Here is a 26,723-nt window from a genome sequence, read left to right as displayed (position 1 = left end):
TAGGTTAATTAGGAATTTTAAATTGTACACCTGTGGTTGTGTGCATGAGTGGGGTTTATGACTGAAGAGAGTTTTTAAAAATAAGTGATGGCCTGGGTTGGATGAGTCCGTTGTGATCTGTTTGGCATGGTTTATGGCAGTAGATGCATACGGGTCCGTAACAAATGGAAGTGCACAGCAGATTTTCTCAGTAGAACTCACAACATGCTGTCATTTATTTCTGGAGTGAACTGTTGCTGAACCAAACCAAATGACAGCAATGGAGAATTATCATCATACTTTTAGTTGCATCATACATTTAATAGATTATATAAAGCACTATGGAAAAAGGGTGGCACGATGGTGCAGTGGTAGCACTGCTTCATCACAGTAAGGAGACCTGGGTTCGATTCTCGGATCCTCCCCGCGTGGAGTTTGCATGTTCTCCCCATGTCTGCGTGGGTTTCCTCCCACAGTCCAAAGACATGCAAGTTAGGTGCATTGGCGATTCTAAATAGTCCCTGGTGTGCGCTTGGTGTGTGTGTGCCCTGCGGTGGGTTGGCGCCCTGCCCGGGATTTGTTCCTGCCTTGCGCCCTGTACTGACTGGGATTGGCTCCAGCAGACCCCCATGGCCCTGTGTTAGGATATAGCGGGTTGGACGATGACTGACTGACTATGAAAAAACTCTGTCAAATCTCTTTGCATTGTAGATAGTCTGTAAATTAGTAATTTTTTATCACCTTTCCCCATTAACAGTATCATATATTTGTTTTTTTTAATGCAACCACGCTTAAGCATTACATGGCTTTCAGTCGTTTGGTGTGTCAGACTTGCTGACTGCAAGTGTTGATCTTGTTTCGGGTCTGTGTTTACATGACTGAAAATTGCTGGCCCTGCCACATTTAGTGACAGTACAGGTACACTGGTCTTCCAGCACAGTCATGTTTTCCCCTTTTGTGACAGTCAGTAACATGCTTCCTGACAGAGCTGATACCGTACAAAGGGTTAACAGGTATGGCAAGTTCAGTAGCAATCTTTACCCTTTTTCTTTCATTTTTTCCCCCCATTCTTTTTGGTTCATAAAACTCAAGACAACAGACAGACAAGCTTCTCTTTTGTTTGTGAGGTCCACATTCCTTATTCTTTGTTGCTTTAAAATATAAATTTTACTTTGAATGAGCATTCATTAGTTGTTAGCTGTCATGCAACAAAGCTTGTCGTTATGGCTGAAATCAAAATTAAACCAGTTTGAAGTTTTTGGAGAAGATCCTGAACAAGTTGAGATGAGTTTCTGGGTGTGTCGTGTTAATCAACTGACTTCACGAGAGTGTGCCGCCGACTGTCTCGCTAAGATTTAGGAAATGAAAGATTTGACTGAAAATCTCTGGAAAGGTTGTACAAGGTAACTTGGCCTTTGGTTATTAATGTCAAAGAGTGATGTTCACCAAATGTGAAAAGCATTCTGCAAAGGACAATGTCGCAGATTACTTTTCATTGCAGTTAGTCATGTCAAATGATAATGCTATGAACACAATTCTATGAAATGCTTTGCATAGTAGTGAATCAGTCATTTGCTTATCCAATTTCATGGCAAGCATAAGGAAAAGTGATTTACTGAACATTTGGCAGTGTCATGTTACAATACTTGTTCAAGTTCATTGTTTTGTGATTGTGAAAAAGTAACTTTCAACTTGAAGTGCATTTAGGGAGATTTAAATCCTCTCACATTTTTAATTGAACTATATAATAAAAGTAATACTATTCCTCTTGAATTCTCATTACTGCCTTGTTGTTAATGGTTTACTTTCGTAATATGTATAGCTTTTAATATGACCACTATTCTTTTGCAATTTAACATGATCCCTTCTATCTACCAAGCTACATAAAAACAATAGTTTTTGGGTGAAATAAAACTTTTGACCTAAGGTGATTGGTTTGAAATCCTTTGTTTATGAACCCATTTTCTGAACCTGCTCTTTCATTACACTGTAAGAATTGGCTCTGGACGAAACACCAGTACATCATAGGATACAATCAGTCACTCACCCACGCTCATTCACTCACATGGGCAAATTTAGACTCCAATCCACTTAACTGTATGTGTTTAGAATGTGGGAGGATGCATTCAAAGTAAAGTTAGGCCTGTATTTGTTTTAGAGATCAGTATGTTTGAAAGTGTTTGAGTACTGCTTTACTTTATTTTAATCTATTATGAAGGTAGCATATCCATCCATTATCCAAACTGCTATTCCTAACACAGGGTCATGGGGGTCTGCTAGAGCCAATGCCAGCCAACACAGGGCGCAAGGCAGGAACAAATCCCAGGCAGGGCACCAGCCCACCGCCAGACACACACACGCACACACTAGGGACAATTTAGGATCGCCAATGCACCTAACTTGCATGTCTTTGGACTGTGGGAGGAAACTGAAGCACCCGGAGGAAACCCACGCAGATATGGGGAGAACATGCAAACTCCACGCGGGGAGGACCTGGGAAGCGAACCCAGGTCTCCTTACTATGCGACCTTAATGTGTTTAGAACTGAGGACACATGGGTACTCGTGCCCAACTGCTTACCAGTTTAAATATTGTACATTAGCAAACGCCTGGCAGATTCCTTAAGCTGTCTTTTTTGTTTTACTGAAGAAAATTTTTTATTTTTTTTTGTTTTGGTTCACTTTATTTTCAGCTAAGTCCCCTATCCAGGGTATCCTTCAAGAAAAGGAAACATTGCGTCTGTTTAGATCTATTTTTTACAGTCCGCGTTCACGAAGGTTAAGTGACTTGTTTAGGGTCACATAGTGGGTGATAGCTGTCAGTTGAACCAGCCGTCATGGGGTTTAAAGTCCAGAGCCTTAGCCACTGCACTGGCAGAAAACTACTATGTGACTTTCTTGTGATTTTGTTAAAATCTTTGTATATAATGCATTGTAAATTTTGATAATAGATTTCTTGAAGTAGTCCATCAACACTGTATTTTCAAAAAAATAATAAAAAAGACTAATGGAATACATAGTATTTATTCACCAAGCCTGAAAATACATGTGAAAGATGATACTAAGGTATGATTGTAAGTATTCTGTTGAGCGTAACTCTGGGTATTCAATTGTCAATAGCTTCCGGTATCTCAGAAAATGGTCAGATGAATGCAACTTTTTATTTAATTTTTAAGAAGTCGGCTTAGTGAATGCCTTGTCCAAAAGCTTCTTTCATATCACAGAAAATCTCACTTCATATTTGTTAGGATTCATTTGTTTCTTTCTTACTTCAGGATTACTTCCTTTGTACATGTATTATGTAATTGGCATATGTTTTTAACAGTGTGCATCCATTTGATTCACATTACTTTTTGATGCCTGTCAGTTAACTGGTATGACAGTGAACTAGATCTATGGCTGAAATACGAATGACTTTTTCCTAACTCTTATGTCACAATGCCGGACTTCTATTCATTAAGTATATCAGGTTTGCCAACTGCAGTTGCTAATAATGGCGCTGCACCCTGTTGATTTAAATGACTCAGGATATGTGAGCATGTCTGATTTTACCAATTATGTACTGCCCTTCCAGCACCTTCATGCTTGCCACTTTTTGTTATGCCAATAGTGTGCTGCCTGACAGAGCTGATAACAGGTCCAGCGTTCAGTCGCAATTTCTACCCTTTTTTTATGTCCATTCTGTCATGCTACAAAAGCTGAGCTTCTTTCTGTTTGTGAGGTCCAAAACCTTCCCTTCTATGATGTTGTTGCCTCATGGTTGTCATGCACATAGAGCCCATCCCAATGACTAAAGACTTGATGGAACGAGTCGAGATTTTATTGTAGTAAGTCACTGGGCATGTCACATTGTGCGATTTGTTTTATGGGAACCCACTGCTGACTGCTTCCAACTTGCTAAGATTATAAAAATGAAGGGTATAACTGGAAATTGCAATAAAATTCCTGTAATGTGACTTGACCGTAAGCAAACTAGAACAGGCAGAGATGAACAAAAACCTGCTATAAAAGAGGATAATGTGGTTCTAAAGGTATGTTTCGTATTTATAAGTTAGACAAGTGATCAAGATATAGCCTAAGGGTATTTTCTTTTTCAGTTTTCTAGGGGAAGGCTTCTGTTTTGTATCATCCAGTTAGTTACTAGTATCCCTTTGTTGTTTAACTTTAGTTATCTGTCTGTATGTTGTTCCGTTCTTCTCCTTGCTAGTTTGATGCTCTGATTGATGTTGTATTTCACTTACTTTGCAATGTATCCTTTCATGTTTGCTGGATTTCATTTTCTTATTTGTATTGTAAAACACCATTTCACCTTGCTTGATATGAAAAGTGGTATATACAATTTTGATTGTTTGTTGTTACTGGGGATGACTCAGTGGTTACTGTTCTGCCTCATGTATATGGAGATCTGAGTTTAACTCCTGTGGCTGTTTTCAATGTGTGTTTTTTTACATTCTTCCCATTTCTGTATGACTTCTTCTCTAGTTTTCCCAAATAGGTGCCACTAACTTTTATCAGTAGCTCTGAGTGGGCCTTGTGTTTGTGTGCATGAGTGGGTCCTACAATGGAATGGTTCCTACACGGTGCGACTTGCACCCAGTGCTATCAGAATGCAAACTGATTCTTGGTCACCTGTAAGTGTATCAAGCAGGCCTGAAAATATTGCGCAGGTTCACTATGGAAAAAAATTGTATAATGTACTTGACAGTGGGCAGATTCTTTACATTAGAACTGTAGAGTAGTAAGATTCATTAAACTGACAAGTTGTGGACTCTTAAATTGTACTTAAATAAATAACAAAGGACCATATTTTCTATATTTTTGTGTTTTCTGTTATGCTTCTGTTATCTTGATATGACTTACTGTTGGTATTAGTGAAGAGAGATGTAAGTAGTAGGACCAATTTGTGGTATGCTTCTTAAATATACAGTAGTGTCAGTTCAATTCAGTTTATTTTTGCATGGCTTTCTTCACTGAGTACACACACAGATACCAGTTATTAGATATATGAATGGTTATAATGCAGAAGAAGCTGCTTTTTATTCTTTAAAATTGGTTGTTTGTAATATAATATTTCCATTTACCGTTGCATAATGTGTTTATGTAGAAATAACAGCAGCATGCCTTGGTAGACTACAGGTTAGCTAGATGATTTGTAGATCGATAGTACTTATTTATCTCCAATGTGAACTGTGTGAATATATAAGTACATACAGTATGTGTCAGCGTTTAAATTGTCATATAATTTTAAGTTTTTTTTTTTTTTTTTTAAATACCCCTTCTTGTTTCCAGTGCTTACTCTTTTAACCTCTGCTGTCAACTTAACTTCATTACACTGCTCTTCAAGGTTGATAACTTCCCTTTCTCCATATTTAGTTTTCCTCATACCTATATTTAAAGTCAAGCCCCATGGTTGCAGTTTTTATAGGTCAGTAGGATGACAGGTGCATGTCATCCAAATGTCACCATCATAGTGGAGTTGTGTAAGTTTATCTTCATTTTGAATATAAGTTTATAAATAAATACATACTAACTGTCAAAATGTAAAAAGAGAATTTGATTTAGTCACAAAAATATTAACAATGTAATTAAAAAAAAAAATGAGAGTGAAAAATGCAGTTGGAAGTAAAATGAAATAAAAGCAGTTTCAAACAATATTATATAAGTTATCTTTAATTATCTTTCATTTGGTACTGATTTAATTACTAGTGAGCCATTGTAAAGCATGGGAAAAAATCCTTTATTCATTAACCAAGAAATGTTGATATTAGTGTTTTTGGGACTTTTCCCAGGAGTGTTTATAGACTGTAGCCTTGAGAAACACCTCTAAGCTGCGTGACTTTTTTATGGCCTTGATTGTTTTGCTTTCATTTTATTTATTTATTTTTTCTTCAAAGTCACAATTTGTCTTTACCTATTTAAGGTTGCGTTGACCACTTTATAAAGTTAACATATTTTGTTGTAAAACTAATATTTTTGTTTTCGGAATACTAGTTCAGTTGATTTTGAAAGCCTGTGTATACTGCAAGATAAATGATTACATCTTTTGTCTTGGAAAGTTTATGGTTAACTCCTAATATATTTAATTTGCCAGAAGAAAAATGTTCAGTACAGTAAGTCTTTTATTTGTTCCCCTTTCATGAAAACAAACTACAACTACACTGCTTTATTTTTGTTTTGTTTAATTCAAATTGACAAGATATTATTATTAGACTGTGTAAGTGCTGAAGTCTTTCACTACAAACAGTCTGCTTGTGAATACAGTGTGGTATGTGTCCATGCTTAGTCAGTTTTCTTGGGTTTCCACCAGTGTTTAGAGTTGTGTTTTTAAAGTAACATGCGTTATGTAGTCAGTTTAATTTTTAAAATAATGATAACCTAACGCAATACTTATTTTATTATAAAGTAAAACTACCTGCATTACTTTTAAAAAAAAAAAGATTCATCTTACTGCAGAAGCTTATTTCTGCCACTCAAACAACAACAACAACTACTGTGTTATTTCACAGAAGTATTGCCTTTGTTTGCAAAGAACTTCCCTCTTGCTGTTGGTATGACCATGCACATACCGGCTCCGTCTGTGTGGTGGCAGCTAGTGAGGGAGAGGTTAAGCATGTGCGTAGCATGTAATCAAGTGAAAAGAAATGAATAAAAGTTTTAGATATACATTTTAATCCTGCATTTGTCAGCCCAGTTTAGGGTCACAAGGAGCCAGTAATTATCACAGAAGCGTAGCATATAAAGGACAGAAGCAAACCTGGTTAATGGCACGCTAGTTCTTTGCAGGGCTTAGTTGAAGAGCCAATCAGAAAAGAGTGTGCTGCGTTCAATCCAATAAAAGAAAGCTAAAAAGTGTCTGCTTAGTTTATATCCAGTCATTTGCTATAGATATTTTGAAACCGTGTAAGCTGATGGTGCCAAGGCTAATGTTTATACGTTGAATTTTTGGGGGTTTCCGTTAGAGATGGAAAAAGGAGGTGGATGTCATTTACTTCACAGTGCACAAAGGACTAAATGCATTTCTAAAACACAAGAAAACTCTTAGATTTAGCAGTGTTTCTGATCAGTTTCATGTAGGTTCATATACAGTATGTGCTTAGGATTTACTAGCAAATGCTAGCCAATGAAATGTGAAGTTTTCTAAGAAGAACAAAAGGAGGAAAAAGCAATGCAAAAGTAAAACTATTTGTAACCGATTACGTTATATAGTAAGTATATGATATATTTAGTTACTTTTTTGGTAAATAATGAGTATTGTAACCAGGTTACTTTTAAAAATAATGTTCTCCAACACTGCTTTTGACGCATATCTCAAAGGCTTGACGTTTAGGAAGACTGGCAATCTTGTATTGGACCAGTCTGAGTTAGTGTGACTCCTCATCCAGAGATCCTGTCTTTTTCTATTAATTACAGCATAAGCTATGGCATCCTGTGACTGTAAATGTGAATAAATGGATTTAGAAAATGGATAGATTGAATTTCTACCTTACTCTTGTGGACCTGTGTGTTTTAAGACAAACATTTTCTTAAATAAGGCTTTATTAAAAGACTGTCGTAATTGTAAATTGTTTTCCTTACACTATCAGCAGACTAATTGTATTGTTAATTTTTGTTGCAGATATTTCTGCAGTATTTGGACTTTGGAGGTTAGTCTGTAGTGTTCTTTGAAAAGTGCAATGTGATTTGTGAGCTTTTGGTTTGAGGTCTCGAAAAACAGTTTCTCATATGGATGAAGTGGACTGAAAACAAATACGATGAGCGGGGATAGGTTATCTGTATTCTTACTGAATTTAAAAACCTAAATTTTAATCTTTGGCTACCAACCAAGTTGTCCCATTTACTGTATACTGTATACTCATGTTTAAATTCTCCTGCAGATAAATCGGGGTGTGATTTTGATATGCTAACATCCACCTGAGAGAGTAACCACAGAGCACACTGCCTTTTTTTCTATCTATTGTGCCTACGTGACCACACGTTAATTCCCGAATGATTCTGAAGCGACGTTTGCACTGTTTTGTGTTTTTTGTATCTCACACCCCCATACACCTTTATCGTAAGAGCATTCCTTATCTACGATGTAGCGTTCGATCAGAAGAAAATATGAAGCTGGCTTTAAATTAAAATTGTTGAAGTGGTGAAAGAAATGAGTAACTGCACTGCTGCCACACAATTTGATGTGTCAGAGAAACTGGTGTGATATTTGATTTTTCGATTTTCAAGACCCGACTTACACGGGAGCAATTGCTGTGATTTTAATGGCAAAAGAAGGCTGAAAATGATTTTGGTTTGGACATGTTGTTCCTTTCAGGTCCATTGGTCATTCATCTATATAAATTGACCAGAAGGGTCAGAGCCTAGTTCAACCTTGTTGTAATATCTCACATCTTTTTCTGTGAACTTTTCTTCTGTACAAGGGAGGGAAGCAGAGACTGAACTAGCGACTGCCCTGCAACTTGTCGCTTCTCCCAATGTGAAATAAGGTCAACCCCCTTGCCATGCTTGTGCGATTGTCAACATGTTATTTAAATAACATATACTGTCGCTCTTTGAAAGCCACTTATTTGTTAAATTTCAATTTTTTTTTTTTTTTTTTAAACTGTGAATAGCACATATTCTGTCTTTAATTTTTGAAGTAATAACTTGTTCAAAACCTGCATAATGGTGTACAGGGTTGGGCAAAAGTAGGTTTACAGTTGGATATTCTTGTATTATTTATTAATTATTGTATTAGTTATTTGTATAGGCTATATGCACACTCTCTTGTATCCAGCTGTAGTCATCCAGCTTTTTCACTTCTGCTGCTGATATCAAAACAGACTAACACTGGTGTGTGATTACATTAGGCTTCTTTAAATAAACAGAATTTCAATAATTTGTCATTAATCTTGGGCAGGTGAATATATACGTAAGCTTAATACATAATAACTTGAATATGCTATACGTCTTATCTTGTATAAAGAATTTGTCTCTGTCTAAGACAGCAAAACTGTGAATGCCAAACCATTGTAAGGGTCTCCAATTTGTTTCCTCAGCTGGAGGATCTCCTGTCTTAGAGACAAGTTTTCAACAAGCACTAGGTCGACAACTGCTGGATCTGGAGCCAAAGTGTAGTCCTTGACCTCAAGGAATTTATTGTCATCCTCCTCCTTGGCCGGTGTGTCATTCTCCATCAGTTGCTTTCTCCTCTCCCAAACCCATGTCTTGAAAGTGAAACAACGCAGTAACCACTTCCTTCTTCAACAGTCAACAACCCTGTCTTACACCCTGACTTATCAAAGTTCTCTCCCTTACTTTCTCTTTCTTTCTTTTTTTTTTTTAATGACAATACTAACCGTAAAGCTTTCTCTCAGAGAGTGATGATCCATTTAGATTGGGTATCCACATTGGAGGGAAATGTATGAAAACTAATTACCTTATTGCTCTTACTGGAAGCTTGACATAAAGGTACACAACAATGTTCAAACTGTGGAACTATCTGTACGCTGAAACTTAAACTTCTTTTTCTCAGACATTCTCTCCACTGAAGAAAAATCACTACTGCAGTATGGACAACAGAAGTGACTGAGCTGGCTAAGGTTTCGCTGGAAGTACATCAGCACTACCCTGTGCACACAGCAAATTCTTTGTCTTTGTACTCTGTGCCAAAGTGTGCTTGAGTGTAGCAAGTAGACAACAAGAATCTGTAAATAATGAAGGCCAGTAATTGCACTGTGCCGTTGTAACATTCGTTTGAGTTAAAGTTAATAAAGCTACTGTAAGAATCATAGTCTGAATTTCTTTTTCCATACAAACAACTGTAAACCCATTTTTGTCCACCCCTGTGTTTCATGTATTTAAATAACACAAGTAATTTGGAGTGGAATTTAGGGTTTAAAGATCTGGTTGGTATGTTCATAAATGATTGTTCAGGTATTAACTGCAATGTGAAAAAAGTTGAAACCAAATATAACATGTATATGTATATCATAATGTAGAAGAAAGCATAAGACTGTTTGTTTTTATTTAAGATTACAGAGCTTAATTTTTAATGTCTTTTTCACTCACTGTAGAGAGAAACTATTTTTGAACATCTTTTTGTAGCAGTTTTTACTTGGGGCATGTGTTTAACTTGAAATGTTAAATGTTGCCTTGGATATAGACTCGCATATCTTAATTATCGTAGGGGTAGTACAATTACAGTTACAGTTAAAATGTGAATTTTGGCTCACAAAGCAAAGCAATCAGTGATTAAATGCTTCTTGAGAACATAGCTCATATGTAGACAAACATCTTGAGATGAAACTAAAATACTTTGAATTGTATTTACAGTTTTGTTAAAGAAATGTATATCTTTTTTTCTCACTCCTGGTTAAAGTGACAGAATGATGAATTGCTTAGTGCTGCTGCCTCATAGTTTCATTGACCAGGGTTTAATACCCCATCACTAATTGTGTGGAGTTTACATTTGCTTTCATTATCTACATACATTTATTTCTGTGTATTCTGATTTCCTCCCAAAGATGTACTGTATTAATTGGTTATCTATAATTTGACCCAGTGCCTGTTGCTATCGTGCTCTGATAGTCTTTGGATTACCTGTAGCACTTTACTGGAATAAGCAGGTGCTGAAAGCTGGTGAATGAACCTTACAAACACGAATGATAGATTTGAGAATATTTATGTACTTTGCAGGGCATTCAGAAAGTATTCAGACCCCTTCACTTTTTTCTCATTTTGGTGTATTGCAGCCTTATGTTAAAATGATTTAAATTAATTTTTCCCTCATCAAGCTCCTCATTATTCACAAAGTGCTAGATAGATAGATAGATAGATAGATAGATGATTTATTAATCCCAAAGGGAAATTCACAATCCCAAGGGATTAAATAACAAGATTTTGGGAATATTTACTAATTTATTTAAAAAAACAACTCTTTTCAGAACTTTTACTCATTTTTTTTTTCATTGAAACACCTTTGGCAGCGAACATGGCCTGGAGTCGTCTTTTGTATGACACAGCAAGATTCCCACAACTGAATTTGGGGCTTTCTGCCATTCTTCTTTGATGATCCTCTCAAGCTCTGTTAGTTTGGAAGGAGACGGTCAGTGGACAGTTATTTCCAGGTCTCACCAATGATTCTTGTTTGGGTTCAAGTCCAAGCTCTGGCTGATCCACTGAGAATTATTCACAGGGCTGATCCAAAAGCACTCCACTCTCTAACAGGTCAAAGCAAAGGCAACAGAGGTCTTGGCCCAGTTTAAGGCCCAGAGTGCTCTAGAACAGGTTTTAATTAAGAATATCTCTGTACTTTGTTCAACTTTTTCTCAAATCTGACTAGTTTCCCAGTCTCTGCCACTATAAACAACCGTACAGCATAATACTGCCACCTAAATGCTTCATTGTTGGAATGGTATTGTACAGGTGATGAGGGGTGCCTGGTTTCCAGAAAAAATTATGCTAGTCTTAGTTTCATCAGACAAGAGAATCTTGTTTTCCACTGTCTGGGAGTTATTCATAACATTGTGACTGCTGACAGTAGATGTGACATCAATTAATTTTCATCGAACAGCACATATACAGTACAGTAAAGAGTTTTTGCCTAATGTTTGCTTTAGAACAGCACTGGAATGCAGCATGGCATGGTGTTTGCAAAGATGAGGTCGCCGAAATGCAACTTTGTAGTCAACATGTTCTGAGGTCTTCTAGTTAAACCTGCTTTATTGAAATGTGTGATGATAGAAAAAGGTCACAGCCCATTGTGTGTTAGAAGCACGTTTCTTATAAATGAGGCAAATAGAGACAATACAAGAGAAAGGAGGAGAGAAGACGGAATTAATTAAATACAGAAGCTGATTTAGAAATTAGATGCTCGGAGAATCCACAGCCACATTGCTCCCTAGGACTGTGATTAGGTAGCTTTGATATAGAAAAGAATGTTTATTATTTTAAAATGTCTTCCAAACACCACAGTTGTTTAAAGAGATGTACAACTAAGTCTATAAACAGATAGTGATTTTTTAGTATTAGTGCAATAATCGTTCTTTTTTTTTTTTTTTTTATATAAAAAAAAAAAATGTTTTGGAGGATGTCTGGCGCTCGTGCCCAGCTAGAATGCCCAAAGACTAGAAGGACCGGGATTGGAGCTGTATCTCCCATGGATCACAGGGGGCACCTGGACATTTGCTAAGCCCTGTACTGCAGCACTTCTGCCACACCAGGACGTGCTTCCGGAACAAGAACTAGGTACACCCGGAGTGCTTCCGGGTGCCCATGCAGCACTTCCACCACATCAGGACGTGCTGCAGGAATGTCATCAGGGATCACCTGAAGCACATCCGGGTGAACAATAGAAGGATCACCTCACTCTGTTTAAGGAGCTGGAGTCAGGAGGCAGAGGGCGGAGCTTGCGAGTTGAGGAGTGAGGGTGGCAGAGAAGAAGAAGAAATAGAGAAAGAAAGAGGGCTGTATTGTGGCTGTTGGTGCACTGTGTCAGGTGCTGTAAAGAAGAAGACAAAAGTGTGTGTTTGGACTTCTGTGTGTCCTGGTGTCTTGACTGTAGTCGGGCTGAACTTCCACTATGTAAAACATTGAGATGTGCTTATCAGTATTATTATAAAGTTGGCTGGTACCTTTAACCAAGGTCACCTTTGAGTTTAGGAAAGTGGACAACTGTTTGTAGATATTTTTACAGAGCTGCAGCACAGGGAATGTTTTTCTGTCATATTTATTTGGACTTTTATACTCCTCATGTTTTACATACTACAAGGGCAATTATACAGTACACCCTTGAAATTTGTGGGGGTTTCATTCCTAGAGCACCCGCAAATTGTGAAAAACCGCAAATTATGGATGTGGTTAAAAAATGCCTATTTTTATAGTTTAAACCCTAAATATGCCCCCAAAACACTTCAATTTCATTTCAACCTCAGCTTAATACATTACCTAAAAAAAAAAGAATGTAAAGGTAAACCCATATACTGTACAGTACTGTACTGATGTCACCCACAGTGCTAGAATGTAAAATACTGTAAATTACGCGAGCGCGTTTTCATTGCCAGAAGCCTTAGAAGGTGCAGGGCATTTTGGCAGCATCTTGAGGCTTTAACCCTTAAACTGCCACATACTTGGGGGGTTAATGCATCCCTGGATGCCAAATACTTTTTTGCTGCACTTTTTAAGTAAATGTCACAATTCACAAAGAAATGGTGAAATGTTAATGGAACAGATATTTCTTTCATGCAAAAAGCATCACGATTACTCCAACACTGATCATTTTACACACTGCCAATGAGCTGTAAAAACTATTTCAAAAAAGTACTGGAACAATATGTACAAGGTGCATCTGATGGCATTGATGAAATTCAGTAAATCACCGAGCCCACTGTGCTTGAACTGGCTGCACGCAAGCACACAGAGTTAAATGCTGATCCTTGCAGGCTAGTCTAGTGCAGTGGCTCAATCCTAGAGACAGTGAGGCTGCAGGGGTTTGCAGTGGTCATGAGCTGGATGCTCAAAGAAAGTACGGCATTGACTGATCAGCTCCGGCATGCTGGTAAATTGCACTGGGAACCAACAATAGCTGGTGCGGCGTTCAATGAATGTATGTAGCCAAGTATACTCGACTCCTACATGCTGGCAAATGGCACTGGGAAACAAATATAGCTGGTTGCGACGGTTTATGTATTAAGAAGAACAAAACGGAAAACATGAGAACACAAGCAATCAATCAGCAGCAAGGAGAAATGAATAACGCTGTAGTGGTCCGGGTGCCGCTAAGATTCACACCGTCGAAGATGGTGATTTATTTATTTTTATGGTGGCGATTCCAGGGACGCACCCAACCTTGACTCGACCTCCGCGCAATCAGAAACACAGACAAAAACAAAGCAAACCGATAATCAAACAGCAAATAAAGAATATAATGAAAACAATGATACCACCCCTGTTCCCCTTATGGCGATTATACATTAAATACAACAAATCTCCAACAAAACACACACCGTAAAGTCCATGAAAAACGGCAACGGATGAAATGTAATGATGAAAATAGATAGTCCAGAGATCACCACGTTGAATGGGAATGTAAAGATAGTCCTACCACTAGTTCCTGATTGGGTGAAGACATGTGCACGGGTTCAGGAGCGCTCCTTTCTTTGCAGGAAAGCAATGAATCCACTTACAGTCCTCATGTACACAGGCAGACGGCAGACAATCCAGACCCCAACCACGAAACGATCCAGGACAGTACAGGTAACCCAACAGAAGACAGGCAGAGAGACAGGAACTTGAAACGCAAGCTAAGAAAACTGTTTTTTTTTTTTTTTCTTTTGGTCATCGGCCCCCTTTTTAAAAGCCGCGGAGACATCCTTTGACCCCAACCACTGCTTGGAGTTACAGTTTCAAATTCTAGTAGAGTATGCTCTCGGATTGGCTACTTTCACCATCCCAAGCCACATTTTCCTCTACAGTTGCGTCCTGTTCTCTCTACACTGCAGTATTGCCATGAAAAAATTGTGGAGGATATTTGCGGTTTCCACTAATAATTATTAGTTAGGTTCTAAGGAAAAACACGCCAATAACTGAGGCCGCAAACCCTGAACTGTGTCTTCACGGGGGTCTAATGTACTTCTAAGCAGATGTTGCAGACGACTTTAGTAGCATGATTAAATTAATGTTTACACCTGCTATTGTAATTGAAACAAAAAAACATTGTTTATCAAATACAATTAATAACATTTTTAGATATCCAAATTTGAGCTTACTTTAGATTGCTTCAAATAAACTTTAGAAGGAAAAATCAGGGTAGCAGAGCTGAGAGTTTTAACTGGCATCCTCGCTCCATTTGTATTGGTTCCAGTGGCTTCCTTTGAAGAGCTCAGTTCTCCAACCAGTTTTATTTGTCTGGCTAAGAAAACATGATTACATCTTACAGTAAATTTTCTTATGTTTGAATCTAAATTACCGGTAGTTTGTAGAGTCTGTACTAAGGAGCCCATGTGTCTGCTGGTTTTCATTGGTAGTTAGTTGAGCGTTATTGAATTTTATTTCATTCTTCTTCTCTTTATGAGGAACATTATTACAGTTATTAGTTAGATCAACCAGCGACTGAATTAAACTACTGATATTGGATATGTGGTGGGAGAGGCCTTTTCCCTTTCAGAGTAAAGCACTTTTTTACATTTGGAAGGCCAGACCTAACTGAACAAAATGTTTACTGCTGGTAGTGACCATTATTGCATCATAGCATTAACTGGAATTTTTCAGCTTTGACATCTAGAATGTTTACGAATTCAACCATTCAAGCATCCCCTACTTTACGTGCATTTACATTAAAAATACAGTATATTCCAAAGATGTAAATAGTTGTTTTTGTATGAACTATTTATGTTATCTTTCTCATCATCCATTTTTGAGTGATAAAGTGCTACTTTTGCATTTGTGCTACTACTTAAAAACTTTGTAAGGCTTTTTTATTGCCTTGAGCTACAGGAAGTGCTGCAATTTCAGGTTTAGGGTGCCTGTTACCCAGAGCTGCATTGTCTTATTTGAGAAGGTTAAGAGATCTTATATATATTTATAATTGTTTTCTTTAAAATTCGACATTTCTAGAAATTCTAGTTGCCCTTTACACACAGGAATGCCCTGGTATTTAGATTTTAATTTTGGATTGCAGTGTGGATAGAAGTATTCATGAAATCCTTTTAGAATACTGTGTGTCCCTTGATTAATTTTGAACATTTTAAAATTAGTATCTGCTGCCTTCACAAGCATACCAATGACTTTGTACTTTCTCCAACCAATGAAAGTGGGTATAGCACCATTACAGCTGTTTTTTCTATGTTGGGGATAGTTTTTTTGTCAGTGCTCTCAATTCTGATATTGCTTGGTCATTTTCCTTTTACATGTTGACTGCTTTGCTGTACACACTCATACTCCATCATGCAGGTCTAGAGGTATTTTTCATTATGCCAGAGCAGAATATTATCTTTAAGCGTGCGTCACACTTTACAATTCCACACGATTTCTAGATGGATAGAACCGTAAATATGACTGCAGGTTGTGAATTTTGTTGTAAACTGAGCATCCAGGGAACCCAAGGGGTGACTGATAACCTGGTTATGTTTTGATTTTTCAGCACAGTCGTCTCGAGATCTCCTTATTTTGTCACCCAATTTTGTGTGTGTGTGTGCAGCATTCTTTTATTTTTCTGTGCATCTGAAATATATCTTGGCTGTGGTCATAAAACAGTTAAAGCAAACCTTAAACCTGACAGCGTTTATAAAAAGCAGTCTGTACTTTAATTGTTCAGGATCAGCAAAGTGTTTGAGTAGAAAAGAATTTTGGATTTAATATACAACATGCGGTTAACATATGTTCTTAAATTTTGTGGCGAATTGATTGTGCTTGGAAGTAGTTGGAACTCACTTTAAAAAGGCAGACATGATTTGGAACCCTACCAGTTGTTGCCCTTTCTCCATTTTTAAGCCTGAGGCTCTTCAGCCATCTTTCATACTCTCTTGAAATTCAATCCTTTGCCCTTGCCTTGGTGACTTGAAGGTTGTTCTGACATTATCATGTTAAGCTTACAAAAGGACTTCAATAGTTTGGCCTTCTTCATATATTGTTTTTTTTTGTGTGTGTAACTTGTTTTATATTTTGTGTATTTTGAAGATTAGAGTGGAATGATTTATATAAACTTGACAAAGTGTTAACTCTCACTTAAAAAGTGGGCTGGCTACACACTTTTTCAAATTATTTCTTTATTCTGTCGTGATGTCTAAAATTAAAGAGTAAATATGGGCGGCACGATGGAGTAGTGGGTAGCACTGTTGCCTCGCAGTTAGGAGACCTGGGTTTGCTTCCCGGGTCCTCCCAGTGTGGAGTTTGCATGTTCTCCCTGTGTCTGTGTGGGTTTAATCCCATAGTGCAAAGACATGCAAGTTAGGTGCATTGGCGATTCTAAATTGTCCATAGTGTGTGCTTGGTGTGTGTGTGTGTGTGTTTGTGTCCTGCGGTGGGCTGGTGCCCTGCTCGGGGATTTGTTCCTGCCTTGTGCCCTGAGTTGGCTGGGATTGGCTCCAGCAGACCCCTGTGACCCTGTGCTAGAATATAGTGGGTTGGATGATGGATGGATGGTGTCCGGGATGCCAGGGGCGACGACCCATCCAGGACGCCTTGGAGGACCGGAAGAGGGCTTGCGCCCGCCTTGGACCACGTGGGGGCTGCCACTCTGGTTGCTTTGGTGTCCACGGGTAGATGGCTTGGAAGCCCAACCCTGTAGGTGCCCGTGGTCACCGCCAGGGGGCACCCCGCCACAACAGGAAGTGCTGGGGGGAAGAGGAGCAGAGTCACCCGGAGTGCTTCCGGGGATACAGCCGGCACTTCTGCCACACAGGGGCGTGTCGGTGCGAGATTGCCGGGAAGTACCTGGAGCACATCCGGGTGTGAATAAAAGTGGCCGCCTCCCTTCATTTGAGGCGGGAGTCGGGTGGAAGTAGGACGAAGCAGGAGAAGCGAGAGTGGAGGCGGCCCAAAGAAAGGCAGTGTGTGAGAGAGGCCTGGACTTTGGGGTTGTGGTGCACTTTAATTAACTTTGTATATAGTGTAAATAAATGTGTAGTGGTGGAAAAACAACATGTCTGCCTGTCTGTGCCCGGGTTCCGTTCACAATGGAAATAAGTTTATTAACAGTAAATATGTGACTATAGCAGTTTTCAAATTTGCTTTGTTTGAATTTTATTTATTTTTTTACAGTACAGGTAATTGCTTTTCACTTCATTTTTTGCATATAGTATTGAAGACTGCTTTAGAACATTCACATACAATTAATAATAGAATAGTAGCAGTAAATTACAAAAGCATTCTGTATTTGTAGAAATGAGCACACATCTCTTTAAATAAACAGCAAAGAGAAACAAAAATCAGTCATCTGTTTCCTTGCGAAGAATCTAGGAGAAAGTAAAACTTACAATAGAAAGCATGAAGATCTGGCTCTGATTCTACTTAGCTTTATGTATGTTGCTCCGTTCTTCTCTTGATTGGGGCTGTGACAATTCCTGCATAAAGATTACTAAAAGTGGTATACATTAGAAAAACATGCTGCAAAACAGGCGTTTGGATATCGTGCTCAATCTACTATCCCTTTTCAAGTAAATATTTTTTCATTTTTCATATATCAGTTTCTTTGCTGTTGTGAAATAAAGACTGAATGGTATAAATTCTAAGCCTTACTAGTCAGAAGAGTACACAGTTATAAAATTTTCCAGAGGACGTAAAGAGAATGCACATTGAAATGTATTCTTTATTTTTTCACAGTATGCAAGTGCGGAGAAAGATGGGGAGCGTTACATGACCCCTGCAGATTTTGTACAGAAGTTTTTGGGGCTGCACACAGAGCCACATCATAACCCAAGGACCGTCCAGCTCTTGGCAGGTGTAGCTGACACAACAAAAGATGGGTGAGTGATACTCTTTAGATTGTCTAGGGTTGACTGATTTATATTGCTAAAATCAGACCTTAACTTGTCATGTTCTCTCATGAGCTAACATTTGTTTCTATCGAGTCAAGAGATTGTTTGTATATAGTATGGCTTGAATGCAACTTAAGTGGCAACATGAATTAAAATTTATAACACATTAAATAGCTAAGAGCATCTAAGAAATATCTAAAATTTATAAATATGAAAGAACCTTTTTCAAAACTATTTCAACAATTTGAAGATACTCGGGTGAAATTGATTGCTCAGAGACACAGAGTGGCAGTGGTGTGATTTTTAAATATGTAGGTGAGGTTATCAGCTGCAGATTAAATATTTTCATAGCTACAAGTGCCTGATGTCCCTAGACAGACAGACAATTATTGCCCAATTGATTTTATATTAGAGAGAGAACATTTGCAGCTGAGGAGATTCCAGACTATAACCATTAGTTCATTGCCTAATTAAAACTTTGCTTTTTGTGTCTCTTTAAAGAAGAGCAAAATTAAAGGTAGAGCTATCACATTAACAACAGGCTTGTGCCTGTCTCCTTTACACTCTATCCACCTTTTCAAATACAAAACGTTAACTGTGTCACATGTTGATTAACACATCCACGTAGGAATGTTGATATATCATGTACACATGATGATAAATGAGCCAATAAACCCCTAAATTGAGTCTACAAAAGGTTGCTAGCCTTTTTGTAGATTACCGTTAATTATGTTCTATCTAAAAATGTGAAGGTTGTTTGGTTGCATAAAATGTTGCATATTTTTAATTTACTGAAATAGTAAAATCACATTTCTATGCGGGCATCCTTTTTATCTTTACAGAAATAAAGGATATTTGTAACTGTGTAGTATGAATGTATATTATTTTTCATTTAACCTTAGTTAATATGATGACTTTTCTAATTGAACTCCTCGCCCCTTTCTAAATAACAGGTTGATCTCCTTCCAAGAATTCCTGGCTTTTGAGTCTGTTCTCTGTGCTCCTGATGCTATGTTTATTGTAGCATTTCAACTGTTTGACAAGAATGGTACAGGGGATGTGTCTTTTGGTATGTTTACTTTGGAATTGCATTTTATTCTCTTTTATTCTCAATTGTTCCGAAGCAAAAAATCAGTACTTTTCATACACCTAGTATGTAAACATAAGGCAGGATATTCAGTGAATGCATGAAAATGAAGTGGAATAATTAATTTTCTAAACTTGTATTGAGGTACTCTTCACAATTTACATGTAGAGTTTAGGATTTTAAATCTTGAAATTTTAAATTCACCTTAAAATGTGTTGGAAAAGAGGGAAAATAAACAAAAAGACTGAGTAACAAATCCAAAGTGGGCTAAGACTGGAAAAGTACAAATCACTTTATTGTTGAGGCATTGATTTGGTGGGTTGTGTTGATAATTGTAATTGCTCAAATGTGTGCATTTACTTAAGCATTTCACCAATAAAAAAGAGTAAAATGGACTAAAAGGAAGGCTATGTTGTAAAAACTGCAACAGAAATAATCTAATATTATGTGTTATCCAAGTAGTTGTACGTTAAGAGTACAGTACTGAGCAAACAAAGTACTGGGGTACTGAGCATGTTTTGAGCCAGATTCAGTGTCTTGTTACAGATCGTAATTAATGTTCTTGGCAAATATTCCACCATTTACAGTTCATAAACAGAAACACAATTCAGTCCCAAAGCGATGCACAGTAAATGGACTCCCTTGACTGAAAAGTAAAAACTTGTCACATTAAACAATGATCCCAAATAAACAAGAAGTTAAAGGCTGTAATTTATCTTGTAATTGCTCGATTTACTGAATCTAAACCTGCGGCCATTGCTGTGCTTTGCAGCCAAAATTGCTCTTCCCAGTTCAGGTCAGCAAACTAACTTTAGATGCCATTTACAAAGCAACAGGTGCCCAACTCAGTTAAGTTAATATAAGAAAGACTACTGTTTAGAGACTGAAAAAGCCAAATTATATGTATACAGATGCGTTGATGATGTAAATGTAGCAAGTTTCCCCCTCCTTGTTTGCAAGGCACATGCCTAAAAGGCTTTATAAAATCTAGGAAAATGTACATCTAAAATAAAAAGCCGTACTTTTGCGGCCAGTGTCTGGAAGCACAAAACTGATTATTCTGTTAAAACAAATAAGCAGTTCACGTGAATATATGTTTATACTGTAAACTTTCTTTTGCAAGCTCATTGCACTATTCACTTAAACAAATATAGTTAAAATACAAAATAACACGCAGCACACATAACAATAAAAAACCATTGAATATGTACATAGAAACACAGTAATGTAAGCACCTCTTTTTTTGAATAATAAAAACAGTGGAATGCTATGAATATGCTAAGTTAAGGCTAGCTGGCAAAAAATTCAAAAGAAAGGTTCCTGTGTACACAAATTCCATCAGATGTTGACTAAATTATCATGGAGTCTCTCCTAGGACATATTAGGCAGAAAACTGTAAATGGTTAGCAGAGAGGGGAAAAGAGAGAGAACAGGCTTCATCAAAGATGGCATTTACACATAGCACCACCACAAGATACTGCTAAGAGAACATAAGAAGTGTTTTGCCAAGAACCAGTTATTCTGGCCAACGTAGTGTGGTTTTTCTTATTTGCCTAAAATTAGAAGAATATCATGAACTCAAGATGCTACTTTCAACAGTGCTGGATGTGCCGTGTAAATATGGTTTATTTTCTCCAAAAATATTTCCTAATCTTCTTGCAAAGTTTAACCTTTAAAAGCATCTTTGTGCCTGAATTCTTATTTAAGATGTCATTTTCAACTTCAAGCTGACATTCAAGAGTCCATCTGTATACTTTTTCAATCATGCCACTTCTCAAGCTTTGTTTGCTTAAGTTGAAATAATTCATCTCTTTTATTGTTTCTATCCTGCTTCATTAACTATAGTCCTGCATTGAACTTACTAGTTGCTGAGGGTATCCTCAAGTGCTGCTATATTCTCATATAATATGGAGACCAAAACTGAAGTGCAGTATTCCAGATGTGAATTTTCAGGTGTGTTGTACAGTTATCATACAGCTTGCCCTGACCTGTATATCATGAACTTTATTTCTGTGAACTCTGATTATGGACAGTGATTAGTCGAAATTAATTTCAACCCTTTCTTCTAAGAAGTGCTTTCTAGCTCTTAAACCACCGCTATGTCATTATACTTTTTTTTTCCTGCTTCTTTGTACAAGACTTCTACTTACACTGAACCTCATCAGTCTTATGTACATTCAGATTTGAATTTTGTCCTTGTTTCTTTGTGCAAGTTTTAACTACGCTAGGATATATGCCAATACAACAGTCTCGGACTGTGATTAATTACATTCAGTATTTCATGGGGCTTGTGCCTTTCCCAGTACAATCCCACACTTGCAGTCATATGGGGCAAATTTAGAAGGACCAGTTGAATTTATTTGGCATATGGGCAGAAAACCAGAGTATTCTGAGAAAAGGCAGACCCAGAGAGTATGGCAAAGGCAACAATCAGGAGTGATTTGAAACCAGAAGTGGGAGGTAGCCACACTAATCACTGCATTACATTGCTGTCATATATGCTAATATACCTGATTTATAAACCACTGGCAATTTTCAACAGTTTGTTAGTTGCATATTTAGTCAATTCATTAAAACACTCTGAATATAGTATAATAGTTTAAATTTTAAAAGAACTAACTTAATGTAATTGCAGCATACTCTCGAGGACAAGTATTAATACATTCAGTAAGGTGAATGGGTGTGGTAAACTATTTCTGTTCTGTGTATGAATAAAGTGATTTTAAAACCTTTTAAACTTAACTGGAAGGCAGTGTAGTGATTGAAGAGCTGAAGTGACAACTGTACATACCGTGCATCTGGAAAGTATTCACAGCGCATCACTTTTTCCACATTTTGTTATGTTACAGCCTTATTCCAAAATGCATTAAAATAATTTTTTCCTCGGAATTCTACACACAACACCCCATAATGACAACGTGAAAAAAAGTTTACTTGAGGTTTTTTGCAAATTTATTACAAATAAAAAAAAACCTATATCCTAATGGCACCATACAAAACAACAGAGAATTGGCCCGAGCTCTTAGCTTTGTGGAAAACCATTCTTTTCCAACACAGAAAAGTGTGTCAAGAATTTAAAGTAAATCAGCTAAAAGCCATATTCTATATGACACTACAGTCCTACTGATGTCTTAGTTCTACGTAGTGAAAATTTGTACTTGCAAATATTAAAATCTGAATATATAAGCTTATAGCAGTGTTTAAACCCAGGCTATTAGAATACCATTAACCAAACCATAAATTGTTTTGTTTTTTATTTATTTTTTTTTAAACTGGACCTCGTTGCATGCCAGAATGAAAATATCAACAAATATTGTGATGAGATTCAAGTTTCGAGGCTCTGTCTAGAATTAGTTTCAATAAAGAATTTGTGAATTTCCCCTTGGGATTAATAAAGTATCTATCTATCTATCTATCTATCTATCTATCTATCTATCTATCTATCTATCTATCTATCTATCTATATATTGCCTTTTCATTTATCTATCTATCTATCTATCTATCTATCTATCTATCTATCTATCTATCTATCTATCATATAGTGCCTTTCATATCTATCTATCTATCTATCTATCTATCTATCTATCTATCTATCTATCTATCTATCTATCTATCTATCTATCTATCTATCTATCATATAGTGCCTTTCTATCTATCTATCTATCTATCTATCTATCTATCTATCTATCTATCTATCTATCTATCTATCTATCTAAAGGTAGTGCTTTGTAAAATAAGACGTTTCAAGGTTGCATTTAGAATTGGTTTGTACTTCATAAAATCTGAGGCTTATTTTTAATGCCTTTTGAAATAAAGATCTGATAATGGTCCCATTGAATGAAAATGGCCATTATGTGTAGTATGGGATGGCTGGCTACTTCAGGTAATCTTTCAACAACCTTGATGAAATTATGCTTAAGGGACAGGTTGTATGCTTCATTATAGAAATCAGTTGTAAAATCTCATGCTTTATTTTGAGAAGTAAGTGGGTTACTCTACGAGTACCGGGATGCACTGGCTATTATGCCAGTAAACTATATTTGTAAACTATCAGGTATTCTTTTATCCACCAGAAGTCTATTGTGGTTAATTTATGGGACGTTTGCATGCAGTATATTCTGTGAGATACACTCTGTTGTACATACATACTGCATAACATTATTATTTTAAAAAGTTTTCAAATTGCATTAGTAAGTTAATTAGGAAGGATGTCATAACTAATTTTGTGCTCCTTGCCTCTGTAATAGCTGTCTCTCTTGACCTCTTCAGAAAATCCTTACTTCCTATATTATATTATTATATATTACTAGCCAACCCGCGGCGTACCATATGCCGCATAATCAGGCAGTTTTTTAATGATTTTTAAGCACAGGGAGAAAATTAACATTTGAAAAATCGGTAATGTAATAAATCAGCAAGAAAAGCAACATTGTAACAATGCACGGAACGAACCAACACACAATCGTCCGTGACTGAAAACTGGCGGACCGCCATCGCTCATGTGCACACCTCCAACTCGTCACTTGAGTCGTTGTCTTTGCACAGTCCAGATGCACCTGTGACTCACGTAGACTTTCCGTGTTCCTGCAGGAGCATCTAAGAAGACGCATGTTTGTCGCGGATGCAAATTGCTGTATGTAGCGTGTAAAACAGTTTGCTATGGTGCACGCGGTCGTGCGTCATAACCGAAAACTCGGTTTTTAAAGACTGCTTACTTCATTGTGTTTTAACCTCAGTTGTAAAGGATTGTTTTAAGGATCCCATGGGACACCCCTCGCAAACCGTTTTACACGCCACATATGGCGATTCACCTCCGGCGTGGCTCCTTTCTGCGTGCGCCATAGGTGTCTTACTTGTCAGCGGCTTAGTAAATCCATGCCCCTTCCGGTGTGCTTTCCATGGGTGTCTTGCCTTTGTGAATTATATATATATATATATATATATATAGATGGTGGGCTTTCCTAATCAGTTGCACACTCTTTAGTTTTGAAACCACGTATCATTTTGTCATATACAGTAGGTAGCTGTTGTTTGTATGTACTGAGTAGTCATTACACCACCAGGCAAACTGTTGGTATTTCTTTAAAGCAGAACAAACAAGTGTTGTTCTTTTTATCACAGATCCTATGCACTTCACATTTTGCTTACATGTGGCTCTCACAATGTTTTTGGGCACGTTTTAAAAAAAAAAAAAAATCATATTGTGTTTGTTTTATTAAATATACAGTATCTTTAAAAGAATTAAAAATATTAAAAAATAACATTCAAAGTGGTGAGCATTTTACATAAAACTTTGACTCTAAAGACAAACCTTTCAGTTGCAGGGACTATATCATTTGCTGCAGAATTTTCTCCATCTTAATCCAGACTCTCTGATGTACCGTATATTTGCTTACCTCCCCTGTGCACCACTATGCACCACTTCCCTCTTAAAGCCATGAAGTCCTGATCACATTGAAGCAATTGGATCATGTTGGGGGTATTAGTTTTTGTTCCCAGTGAATTTCCGATCACAATTAAGCAATCGGACAGAAGAGAGTGTTCCTTTGTGAAGTCTGGATCACATATCTGTATAAGCAGTAATATCCCATGTGAAGTCCTGATTTCACTTTCATTTCATGAATACCACAAAACTGACTTTTTTCTCGTTTTTGCTCTTGAATCACCAAGGTGCATTATTTCAGGGAATACACTCCTGATGTACTGATGTAAAAGTGCCAGCAGGCCAAGTGGGAAGCTTCATTTGTAGTCAGAGGTTAACTGCTTGTGTGGGAGTTGTTTGGTTTACCATGTAGAATAATATTTAGTCATACCAAAATGTTTCTGACAAAAGATCGAATTTATGTGAGAAGTTGAAGCGGGACATATTGCAAAGGCTTTTCTTCACAAGGAATAAGGGGTGCTCTCCTCTGAAAGAAATGCCTAATCAAGTTTGAATGAGAAATTTAATGTCTTCCTAAACAAAATGGATACATCCCCTTTACATAAGGGAGAGCCAGAAGCATCGGTTGGTGTTAAGTCTATTCTATGGCTGAATTTACCATATCATTTAAAAAATCCCAAGGTGACAAAACTGCAGGGGTGTGTACGATGTGGTTGAAAGTGATGAATATTGCAAGGTTGGTATGGTTAACATCCCTCTTCAGTATCAAGTCTCGGATATGGTAGACTGGAGTAGTAGTCTCAATTGTTTAAACGGAGAAATGAGTATAATTTTATCAAGGGATGAATTTGCAGAACTGTCTAGAGACAACCTGGGGACCTCTCTGGCCACTAGATCCAAAAAGACTTCTGCAACTGGCATCCTAGATATATCACACTGGACTTGGAGAGGATGTATGCGGTGGTATCTTGCTTAGTTCCTGTTTTTGCAAAGTTAAAATAGTGTTTAACATGCTAGGCGTAAGATATCAAGATGCAAGTTATTATATTATTACAGTTTTTCTTGGCAAGCTGCAAAATGAAGGAGATGACCAAGGGCTGTTGTAAGTGAAGGCTACATTCTGTGATCCTTTGCATATGATATTTGTTTTGCTATATGTTATGTATGACCTTCTGGGAGGTGCTTTGTTTACAGAAAGTTATTTGAAAATAAATTGAACAAGAGGAACAAAACTGTAACACCAGAATGCTCAAAATTGTCTGATTTAAAATGGTAGGAAAAGAGCTTTAAGTGAAAAGAAAATGGATGACAATGTATAAGTTACAGTGCATCCGGAAAGTATTCACAGTGCATCACTTTTTCCACATTTTGTTATGTTACAGCCTTATTCCAAAATGGATTAAATTCTTTTTTTTCTTCAAAGTTCTACACACAACACCCCATAATGACAACGTGAAAAAAGTTTACTTGAGGTTTTTGCAAATTTATTAAAAATAAAAAAACTGAGAAATCCCATGTACATAAGTATTCACTGCCTTTGCTCAATACTCTGTCGATGCACCTTTGGCAGCAATTCCAGCCTCAAGTCTTTTTGAATGTGATGCCACAAGCTTGGCACACCTGTCCTTGGCCGGTTTCGCCCATTCCTCTTTGCGGCACCTCTCAAGCTCCATCAGGTTGGATGGGAAGCGTCGGTGCACAGCCATTTTAAGATCTCTCCAGAGATGTTCAATCGGATTCAAGTCTGGGCTCTGGCTGGGCCACTCAAGGACATTCACAGAGTTGTCCTGAAGCCACTCCTTTGATATCTTGGCTGTGTGCTTAGG

General features: G+C 37.3%; 1 protein-coding gene across 1 annotated transcript in view; it reads left to right on the top strand.

The window, feature by feature from the left end:
• slc25a12 (solute carrier family 25 member 12) overlaps positions 1 to 26,723 on the top strand; it is a 102,316-nt gene that overhangs the window by 5,356 nt on the left and 70,237 nt on the right. The window contains exons 3-4 of the mRNA XM_039757623.1: positions 18,273 to 18,415; positions 19,381 to 19,496. Of these exons, the coding sequence (XP_039613557.1) occupies positions 18,273 to 18,415; positions 19,381 to 19,496 (259 nt within the window). The remainder of the gene's footprint in view (positions 1 to 18,272; positions 18,416 to 19,380; positions 19,497 to 26,723) is intronic.

This window comes from Polypterus senegalus, chromosome 6, assembly GCF_016835505.1.
Source record: "Polypterus senegalus isolate Bchr_013 chromosome 6, ASM1683550v1, whole genome shotgun sequence".
Classification (NCBI taxonomy): domain Eukaryota; kingdom Metazoa; phylum Chordata; class Cladistia; order Polypteriformes; family Polypteridae; genus Polypterus; species Polypterus senegalus.
The sequence above is the reverse complement of the archived record's forward strand: the minus strand, read 5'-3'. Positions and strand labels throughout refer to the sequence as shown.